General features: G+C 39.7%; 1 protein-coding gene across 17 annotated transcripts in view; it reads right to left on the bottom strand.

Annotated features, from left to right (window-relative positions):
* Positions 1-2,043: 2,043 nt before the first annotated feature.
* SYNE1 (spectrin repeat containing nuclear envelope protein 1) overlaps positions 2,044-11,806 on the bottom strand; it is a 603,546-nt gene continuing 593,783 nt past the window's right edge. For 16 of the 17 annotated variants that reach the window (XM_075596504.1, XM_075596505.1, XM_075596506.1 and 13 more), the window contains one exon: positions 2,044-2,982. In XM_075596504.1, the coding sequence (XP_075452619.1) occupies positions 2,742-2,982 (241 nt within the window). In that variant the 3' untranslated portion in view covers positions 2,044-2,741. The remainder of the gene's footprint in view (positions 2,983-11,806) is intronic. The other variant, XM_075596517.1, reaches the window with a different exon arrangement.

Here is an 11,806-nt window from a genome sequence, read left to right as displayed (position 1 = left end):
CCTTAGTAACAGGTGTCAAGTGCACTACTAAAGCATTTTATTGTGGAAAGGCGCACACCATTTCGAATGACTCCATCCTGCCTTCTTCTTCAGGTACACATCTAACAAAAGGTGCACTTGTTACCCTGAATGTTGTGTTCAGTTTCCCAATTTTTTATATTATATATTATAACGAAATACTCTATTGGAACTGTTGCAATTCACCCTAGAGTGCGCGTCCTCCATTAATTGTTTCTATGGTTTTGCTACCTACAGTACAATAAGTGGATGCACTATATAGACTGTGTGAGTGTGCTTGAGTTCACCATTTATTTTAGAGTGTCAAGAGGTCATTATAAATTGAGGACGCTCTTTTATATTACCTTTTTACAAGTGTACTTCTGGAGATTAGCTACCTAAACCTTTTTTTTTTATACCTAATTATATGTTTTCTATGGAGTGGATACATGCTTTAGAGTAAGTTCAGACAACTTTAATGGAAATCGTAGAGTGATTAACTGAAAATATAAGCAAACACAGTATACTTTAAAAACAGAGTTATGTCAATGCTAAAAACCTCAAAAAGGAAAGCTAAAGATACAGTTATGTTCATAACAGTTCCTATATAATCTTGATCTTAAAGTTTGTATGAAACGAAGCACAGCTGCAGCAGGATAAAAAATGAAGGATCATCCAAGGGTATCTCCCATAAAAAATAGAATTTATTAAGCTCACATGGACAGCTTACAAGTAAAAAACACCTACACGTTTCGCTTCCCAGCGCTTTATCAAGGTGATGAAGCGCAGAGACGCGAAACGTGTAGGTGTTTTTTTACCTCTAAGCTGTCCATGTGAGCTTAATAAATTCCATTTTTTATGGGAGTTACCCTTGGATCTTTCATTTTTTGTCCTGCTGCAGCTGTGCTTTGTTTCATACAGACTTTGCTTGGATACTATTTCTCAATGGATTGTGCACACTTTAAGGATTTGCCATATTCTGAGAGGGCTTCAAAAAAAGGTAATAGGCAGTAGCCTTTATGATTGTTATCCTCGCTCATACATTACTCCTACTGTACATATATGCTGAGGGGAGTTCTAAATGTGCCATGTTATGGTGGGTACCGCTAGGCGCGTGATCCTCCCAGGCACATTATTATTGCATTGGAGATATGACTTATTGAAGGTGTTCCACACATAATGTGTTTCTAGACTTGGAAGGACTTTCCTGAGTTCATATTGTGACTGAGCACCATATCACCCTTGGATTAATCTTGTAAGAAACCAAATGTCAAGGTCAGACGATTGCTTGATTAAAGAACTCTGCCGTATATACAGTAGAAGCTTTGTTATAAAAGAAATACCTGTACTTATTCGCAGCCCTTTCCTCAGACCTAACGCCCTGAAACATCACCATGATTGTACCTGCTCTGAAAATGGATTAAATACAGATGAATCTTTTCTTACACATTTGATTCCTGTGTGCTTCCCTCAAAACTTTACCTACTGCTTTACCTTTGAATCCAGCATTGAAACGCATGGATCAACAGAGGGTGAGCACCAGTGAGAGAATACCTTTTACCTTAAGACTTGTAAGTAACGGTGTGCCATGTTTCACACCTATAGCTATTTATATCTAGTGTCAGGAGCACTTAAGATCAATGGTTACCAACATTTTTTACATTGCCTGCTAGAAAATATTTGTTCCGCAAAACCTGAATTAATAAATCTTATTGCCTACTCGCACTAGTGCTAACAAAAGGGTTTGATCAATCACTGGCAATACAGTGTCCTGAGCTGGTTGGCTGAACACATGCAAACTGAGGACCCAAATAGCCCCTCGGTGTGCGCAGACAGGATGGCTGTGAATTACTGTAGGACCTCCCAAAGTTACGCCATGCAAGGCCTTGCCGCTACGAATGCAAAGAATTGTGAAGAGCAACTTCTGAAGGTCCTGCTGTAATTGACAACAATACCACCCACACAAGCTTAGGCTCGCAGGATATTACCCTTCAAGTATAGTAGACATTTTTAGTTCAGTAAAAAACAAAACACTAAAGACAAAACTATTGTATAGTATCTATATTTGCAAGAAATCAATACAAACAAAACTTGGCTTAGCAAACTGTACATACATAAATAATATGTTCTATTTTGTTACTTAACATTTCATAGTTAAATTGTTTTTTCTTCAGAACTTTCCTTTATAGATCATGATTTCATTTCTTACATCCAGTTTCTTTCTTGAAAAAGTGCCTAATTTTTACATCTTGAATCTTTAAAGCAGAGGTTAGTTAGCTTCATGCCTCACAGCCCCCCCAAACAGAAAACCCCAAAAAACACTGAGGGAAGTAAAAAAATATTTGCAGTATAAGCTGGTATAAATGTTATATTACAAGCTTCTAAAATATCATGATCATTGGCTTGCAGACTCTTTCCAAATACTGGTAACACATTGGGGATTAACCAACAGCATTAGAGCTAGTGACAAAATTACATAAAAATTACACTAGGCTCTGCATAGTTTTGAGTGAAAGGTTAAACTCTCAGTGGATTAAAAGGTAGAGACTTTAGTTTTTGGAACTGTCATTATGTGCCTTAATAGTGGAACATTGCATATAGTTACCAATATTGTTGTGGATTTTGTAATATTATATGCACAAAGGTTATTTCATGTAAATAAAGCTGCCACATGGAGTGCAATAAAAAGTTGACAATCGCCCATATTCCAATGTGTCTTCAAAGACCAACATTAGTTGACAATTTCATATAGGCGGTGGTCCATTGGTGTATCGAAGCATCGGGTGGAAGGACCGAGCAAAATTATTAGAGAGAGTACAGCTGTAATCTTCTTCTGTCATTGGTACAAGACATGCAAGACCAATTAACAGCAGCAGAAGAAGCTGAAGTGGAAACGCAGCTCGGAGTACTCGTAGAAAGAAGGACTGGTGCCGTCCAGTCAACTGGGCCTCAGAATGGAAGAAACCTGAGCCACCGTCGTTGGACCTGATAAACAGAGTTGATAAAATGAGTATATAATAAAGAAATTACATCTTCAACACTTGTTCATTCCAAAGTGGTTTCCTATACCAACCCACATGTATTTTAAAACAATACCTACTTATCTTCTGGTGCTCTGTCAATTATATACATATATCATCTTCTGGTTCTGGGTCAATGGAAATATGGGGATAGGGATGTTATAGTGTGTATATACTATATATATATATATATATATATATATATATATATATATATATATATATATATATACACATATATAAATATATATATATATATATATATTATTTTGCTCACACCGTGCAATTCATTAAATACATTCAACTTTCCAGTTTTTTAATTATATACTGGAAACATTTGTTGCAGTGTTCATTAATGTCATCTTTCATCCTATAATGATATACAAGGATATGGTGACTCATCACGGTGCAGGATTCATTCGGAGAGTCTAGTCTACTCATCTTACATTATCTCAGTAAAACAGCTACAATAGCAAATACTTTGTTTATATTTAATCCAATTGTACATCCACATATCTAGCAACATGGAGGTTATATCTCCCTACATTATTTTACTAACACAGCCAACTATACTTTCAAGCAATTCATTAAAATAGTTTTCATTTATTCACCAAAGACCGCCTCAAATTACTAACATTTCTAATTTTTTAAAATATTACAGTTTTATTCAGCATATTGTTATTATTCTGTTTCAAAGAAATCAACTCTCTGAAAGGAGAGCATTCTAATTTATACTTTATCATATCATTTGCAGTTAGTTGAATTATAATACAAGCTGTGTTACTGTACCTCTATCAGAGCACATTATGCTGGTCACAAACCACCTGCCAATGTGACAGCATCAGTCGTGACGTAACTTGATATGATCTTGCACTGAATCAGTATTCATTTAATAAGTCTGGAAATATTTAAGTGAAATCACAGTAGATGAAAGAAGAAAGTGTAATCACATACATACGCGGTTTACCCCTTTTGCTGCCAAACTGGCAAAGTAATGCATTGCAGGTCCCTCGAGAACAGGCTGAAGGCCAATTAATTTGCTGACGGAAGTCTGGCAGCACCAAAGTGTCACCGCTCTTCTGGGTTCATGACCACATGAGGTAGTGATCATGTGGTTGAGGCTAGGCCCCTGATGGCATAACTGGAGGTGGAGCAGTGAACGCTATCTCTCTTAGAAAATCACATGACAAGCGTAAGGGCCTCTAGACCGCAGACCCGTCAAACTCAGAAGAGGCCAATTCTTACATCTGACTGCAAGACTCGGGCCGCATCATGAGGGGTGAAAGGAAAAAAAGGAAGTAGCCTACGGCCTAACTGAGTAGGTGACATTTTTACACTAAATCTAATCATTAAAATATGTATCCTTATTTTTCGGCACTAAACTGGCGTTGATTGCAGGGATGTAATGTCTCCTCTTTTTCTCCTGAGCTTGCCTCCCTCATTGACATACAGGTACACTGGCTTGCCTCCCCGATACTAAACTCATGGAGAGCAGGGACAGGCACAGTGCGTTTCCTCTCTGCCTTGCTCCCTCCCCCAGGACTGATGCAGAGTCCTACCTGCTTTCCGATCCCCACCGCCCCCCTCTGCACTCCACACTAAATGGCGTCACTCTGACCTGTCAGTCGCTGCTGCGGCCGGTTTCAGAGCACCCAATCCTGCTGTGATGCTGGGCTAGTAAAGCAGGATTAGGAGCGCTGATGATGGTCGTGGCGCAACACAGTTTTAGACTGGTGGCCGGGAAATTTCCATTACCTGCCGGACCACATGTAAAGCTTCCTGGGCCGCCTGTTTGACAGGCCTGCTCAGGAATTCTGGCCCTTTTGACATTTAGAAAATATGATAATGACAGCCTCGGGTTGTATCAAAGTTTTGTATCAAACATATTAAAGCAAAAATAATCCCATTTAATCCAATGGTACCTTTTTTCTTTCATACAGTGCATAATCCCCTATGTCACCATTCATTTATCAAGTGGCAATTATTTATCCAGGGGCTTAAATAAAAACAAAATCAACAGAGAATGTGTTAAGCTGCATCCAAGGTAAGCGTGACTGCGCTCGCGGCAGCGCACATGACACGATCAAAATGCCGTGCCTCTATGAGAGGTGATGAGAGCGCGCGACCGGTCGCACGATGAGAAGCGCCGGCGCTCGCGATCCATGAGCAGACAAATAAATTTGTTTCTGTCACGCCACGGCCGGGTCATGTGAGCGGTTCACCCAATGAGGGCGAACCAGTTCTGTGACATCATGGCCACGCCTCCGACAAACCTCCCGGTCGTGTCTACCCCTAGGCCACAAATCGCTCCAGCTACAGACACAACTGATGCCACGAGCACGGTCGCGTGCGCACGCTCACCATGGACGCGGCCTTAGAGTGAGTAAGCATACTTGATTTAGCTTTATATTGTTATAATGTAGCACACTTATTTAAAGGAGCAATTCACCCTACAGTGGTTTTTTTTTAAACATGTGTAGGAAGCAGGTGGTCTCTGAAGCTGCTATCCCTCCCCAGGGGAAACAAAATGGAGGTTTAAATGTCACGTCATGAGGGCCAATAGGAAGCTGCAACGTCATCCGTCACGGCTTTATATCCGGCTGTCTGATTGGAGGGAGGATTTAAACTTCCATGGAGTACTGGCGTGGCATCTTTCTTGGTAAGTATCTAAGGACGAAGGGGGTCCCCGAAGCTGGAATTAACGCGGTGCAGTTTCGGAAACCCACTTCTTCCTATACATGCGGGGGGGTGGGAGGGGGGCGGAAAGGCAAGGGCACAGGAAAGACCATGAGTCAGGAGCCAATGATTGAAGGTAATATCATCAGAACCTGCAAAACCTGACCTGTTAGCCCTGGAGTTGGCTATCCCTGATATAGCCATAGAGATGTAGCAAGTCTTACTGTCTCCGGAGCCGCGGCTGGAGATAGTGGTGCTGCAGCCGCACTGCAGGTGCATGTGCATGTGCAGGTGCATGTGCATGCTTCTAGATCGAACCCCCCACAGTGATAATCCTCCGGCATCGGGCGGTTTAGGTCCCGCAGCCTGCACCGAAAGCAGTTAGTCTTGCTACATCTGTACGCCTATATCAGGGCTGGCCAACTCCAGACCTCAAGGTATATATAATATATATATATATATATATATATATATATATATATATATATATATATATATATAACAAAAAGGCAGCCACTTCACGATGAAAAAAAATCTACATTTATTCAGATTGAATTGGAATAAATGTTATTATTTTCTCTTCATTATGGAGCACCAGCTTTGTGTACTATGTCCAAACCCTAATGTATTCAGGTGGATTACACCCAAGTTTTGCCACATTGTAAACCTTTTGTAGTGAGTGCCCGTGTACACACACAGATGCACATATACATACAGGGTGTCCATAAATTATTCACCCTATTATATGCCTTAATAAATTATAATAGGGTGAATAACTTATGGACACCCTGTATGTATGTGTGTGTGTATATATATATAAGTACGTTACCATCCAGCAGGGCAGCAGAACAGCAAAGAGAGGCAGCTCTCAGAGGTAAGTGCAAAGAATTGTATTGTATCAGACACAAAAATCCGACGTTTCGATCCCACTGAGGGATCTTCTTCCTGGGGTGTGCCATATATATATATATATATATATATATATATATATATATATATATATATATATATATCAACTGTAAATATTACTGTATGTTCATTTGCATGTCTTAGACAGGTCTGCAACCCTGTCTTTCCCCATTATCGCCCAGCATACAGCTCTTCCACTGCAGCAAGGGATTCTGGGAAATGACATGCAAATGAGCACTCAGTGCCACCTTTTGTCTCAAGCTCGTAATACACAAGCAAATCCTCAGGCCAATGCATGCTGTTTTAAACACAGCTTTTAGACAGAGGCTGGGATGAGATGCAAAGCCATTAAACCCACTCACAGACATGTTTCAACCTTGATGGGTATCATCAGTGTGAGGTTGGTCTTAATGGCTAAGCAGGTTTGAGACTAGACTAGGTAATCACCACTATTATTAAGGTTATGGTGGTATATATATATATATATATATGTATATGTATCAAAGACAACACAAAAATTAAGTAGCGCTAAAGAGGATGTGAAATAACCCTAATAAATGATACATTATAATAACATATTTAAAATATTAAATAAATTAAAATTACCACAATTTAACCTAATAATATCTACAACCATAACGTGATAGTGAAAAAAAAAGGAAAATCCAAATTGAATGTTCCACTCAAACAAAAAATCCAGAGAGAAATATAGTCCCAATAGAAGATCCAGGGAGCGTCTTTGCAGCTCTAAGGGGAGTGGTATAGCCAACCACTTTTGGAATCTATGAACAAAAAACAAACAAAAGCGCAAGCTCCATAGCACGTAACTGAGTAAAAAATAAGGTACATTTATTTTAAAAATCAGCAACCCATAAGAATGTGCACTTACAGGATTTCAAACAGAGCCATTCGTGGGAGAGAAATCTCTATTGTGGTCATCTGCGGTGATAGGGTGAGTCCCAGGTTTGCAGAGTGGATGTAAAAAGCCCAGGTTCACCGTGAATTGGCAGCAAGATATAAAGGCATCCTTAATATCTTGCTGCCAAATCATGGTGAACCTGGGCTGTTTCCATCCACTCTGCAAACCTGGGACTCACCCTACCACCGCAGATGACCACAATAGAGATTTCTCTCCCACGAATGGTTCTGTTTGAAATCCTGTAAGTGCACATTCTTATGGGTTGCTGATTTTTTAAATAAATCTACCTTATTTTTTACTCAGTTACGTGCTATGGAGCGTGCGCTTTTGTTTGTTTTTTGTTCATATGTATATGTGTATATATATATACTGTATATACACAGACATACTGTATATACAAATACCATATATTATAGTGGCACTCCACTAAACTAGGATACTGCCTGGGTGCATGAACGGCAAAGGAATTGTGAATAAAAGAATAGTAGGAGGCACTGGAGGTCTCGTGAAAAAATTAAAAGTGTCTGTTACACAGGTTACAGACCTGGAGTGCCTGCTACTATACTGTATGTAATATTATATATATATATATATATATATATATATATATATATATATTATTTTTTTTTCAATGATGTACTGGAATGTTTCCTTCTTGAATTAAAACATTGTTTTGCAACTGAAGACACATACTGTATATGTATTCTGTTCTTGGGACATTGCCATTATAAATAGCAGCTCTATTTACTTAGAGCATTGCATGTTTTTTTAATTGGCGGGATCTCTTTTGTTGTCACTAAGAAAGGGAGATACTTAAACCAGATAAATATATGAAATTTTAAAGGAGAAGCTCTCCCTACCCAACAATTTTTGACCGACCCCCACCATTTTCATGGATGGAAGCAGAGGGTCCCCAGACATACTTATAGCTGAAGGCAGGGTCGTACCGTGCCCTACATAAGAAACAAAATGGCGTCCTGCATTAGGTGGGCCAATAGGAAGCTGTAACGTTAAACTTCGGAATTTGTTTTAGAATCAGAGCCAAATTCAAACCAATATCCAAGAAAGGCTCATTATGTATTTATTTATAAAATGTTTTACCAGGAAGTAATACATTGAGAGTTACCGCTCATTTTCAAGAATGTCCTGGGTATTATTAAAACAATTTCACCAAAATTAGGGAAAAAATGGGATGTTTTTAAAATCCAAAACCAATCGAGATTTGCCAAAAACAAAACACAAAAAATGTTGAAAACCAAAATACCAGTGGTAGTGCCCACCCTTACATTTGTCCCTGAGGCAATAGTAGGGTGGGCGATAAAAAAAAAATCTCCCACGATAATGATACCAGCAAATTTATTGCAATGATGATATTTATTGCGATACATTTGTTAAAATTAAAGCCTGAAAATGTTCTTGTAAATCTAAATAAAATATGTTATCAAAAGAAATACATTTTCTTTAGATTTACTAGAACAAAGTGCTCTACATTTCCATATTGGCGTGTCACCTTTTCTCACCTACACTGCCTTCCATTACCCTGAACTACCCCTCATTAATCCACCCCTCATCCATCACTCTTCCCTCGAGATACTCCCTTCATTTAAAAACACATTTCATATAGAAAACGTTAAAAATATATTAAGCCTATTATTCTACCAAATATGTTTTCAAAAGAAATACATTTTCTTCATAATTGTCGAAAAATAGGTTTAATGTATTTTTAACATTTAATAAATGAATTGTGTTTTTAAATGGATGGAGTGAGTATCTAGGGGTGAGAGTGATGGGATGAGGGGTTGGGATGGAATGGAAGGCAGTGTACTAGGTGAGAAAAGGTGACATGCCGAGATGGAAAGGGTTTAGAAATGAAGGGATTAACCATTTTGTTACAGGAGGGATTTCCATCAAATTTCTCTGCAATGCCCTGCTGCCTCTCTGATAGTGAAAGGGGTAGGAATTGGGAAGAGAAAGGGGTTAAGAGGTAAAGAGTGGAGGAATTAAGGAGAGATGTGAAAGTTCAAGGGGGGAGGGTGGGGAAAAGGTTAAGAGTCCTAGGTAAGGGGGGGTTGAGTCTGAGGTGGGAGGGTGAGGAAGGGGGGTGGGAATCAAGAGTCCCAGGCAGGAGGGAAATGAGCGGGGAGTAAGCATCCAAGGTTGGAGGGTGAGGAGGGGGTGGGGGAGTAAGAGTCCCAGGGGGAAGTGGGAGGAAAGGTGGTGGTTAAGAGTCAGAGACAGGAGATTAGGAGTCCCAGGCGTGAAGGGGGTTGAGTCCCAAGGAGAAGGGGGAGAATAGGTTTAAGTCCTACAGGGAAGGTGGGGAAGGGGTGAAGAGTCCAAGAGGGAGGGTGGGGAAGGGGTTAAGAGTCCCAGAGGGAGTGTGAGACAGGGGTTAAGACTCTACAAGCCAGCACCAAGTAATACCATGGAAATAAATCATCTTGCAATAGCTACCCAATAAGCCCAACCATATTTCATAATTTGGGCATGTGGGTTTAAATGAATGAATAAATGCATGGGATACAAAAAGCTATCTTAACATGAAAGAAAGCCAAAGACCACGGTTTACAACAGGCAGGAAAATGGGCACACTAGGAACAGTATATCTCAAAATGTTACTTTGTCACAAAATAAACAGTACAACACATATTGCATTTGTTAGGTGGCTCACATCTAAGAAAGAATACTGAATGGATATGACATTTGCTGGGATCCAGGACGGATTATGAAAGAATTTTGCAATCAAATATTTTAAGTAAGTATTTCTCAAAGACAGAAAACTACTGTACGATTTTGGAACAAAGTACCGCAGCAGGGTGCGAAGGAACGGTTAAGTTTTTTTGGAAATATGTACAGTTTTGCGAAAAAGAAAGTACACCCTCTTTGAATTCTATAGTTTTACATATCAGGACATAATAACAATCATCTGTTCCTTAGCAGGTCTTAAAATTTGGTAAATACAACCTCAGATGAACAACAACACATGACATATTACACAGTGTCATGATTTATTTAACAAAAATAAAGCCAAAATGGAGAAGCTATGTGTGAAAAACTAAGTACACCTTATGATTCAATAGCTTGTAGAACTACCTTTAGCAGCAATAACTTGAAGTAATCGTTTTCTGTATGACTTTATCAGTCTCTCACATCGTTGTGGAGGAATTTTGGCCCACTCTTCTTTACAATGTTGCTTCAGTTCATTGAGGTCTGCTGGCATTTGTTTATGCACAGCTCTCTTAAGGTCCCGCCACAGCATTTCAATCAGGTTCAGGTCTGGACTTTGACTGGGCCATTGCAACACCTTGATTCTTTTCTTTTTCAGCCATTCTGTTGTAGATTTGCTGGTGTGCTTTGGATCATTGTCCTGTTGCATGACCCAATTTCGGCCAAGCTTTAGCTGTCGGACAGATGGCCTTACATTTTACTCTAGGATACTTTGGTATACAGTGGAGTTCATGGTCGACTCAATGACTGCAAGGTTCCCAGGTCCTGTGGCTGCAAAACAAGCCCAAATCATCACCCCTCCACCACCGTGCTTGACAGTTGGTATGAGGTGTTTGTGCTGATATGCTGTGTTTGGTTTTCGCCAAATGTGGCGCTGTGCATAATGGCCAAACATCTCCACTTTGGTCTCGTCTGTCCAAAGGACATTGTTCCAGAAGTCTTGTGGTTTGTTCAGATGCAACTTTGCAAACCTAAGCCATGTTGCCATGTTCTTTTTAGAGAGAAGAGGCTTTCTCCTGGCAACCCTTCCAAACAAGCCATACTTGTTCAGTCTTTTTTTAATTGTACTGTCATGAACTTTAACATTTAACATGCTAACTGGGGCCTGTAGAGTCTGAGATGTAACTCTTGGTTTTTTTGCAATTTCTCTGAGGATTGCATGGTCTGACCTTCGGGTGAATTTGCTGGGACGTCCACTCCTGGGAAGATTGACAACTGTCTTGAATGTTTTCCACTTTTGAATAATCTTTCTCACTGTAGAATGATGGACTTTAAATTGTTTGGAAATGGCCTTATAACCCTTCCAGATTGATGGGCAGCAACTATTGCTTCTGTAAGATCATTGCTGATGTCTTTCCTCCTCGTCATTGTGTTAACACACCTGAATGCTCCAGACCAGCTAACTGCTAAAACTTTGGCTTTAATAGAGGTGGTCACACTTGCTGATGATCAATTAATCAAGGGCATTTGATTAGCAGCACCTGTCTGCTATCTTAATTCCTATGGAAGCAGTAAGGGTGTACTTAGTTTTTCACACATCGCTTCTCCATTTTGGCTT

The sequence above is a fragment of the Ascaphus truei genome, chromosome 4 (assembly GCF_040206685.1).
Source record: "Ascaphus truei isolate aAscTru1 chromosome 4, aAscTru1.hap1, whole genome shotgun sequence".
Lineage (NCBI taxonomy): Eukaryota > Metazoa > Chordata > Amphibia > Anura > Ascaphidae > Ascaphus > Ascaphus truei.
The sequence above is the reverse complement of the archived record's forward strand: the minus strand, read 5'-3'. Positions and strand labels throughout refer to the sequence as shown.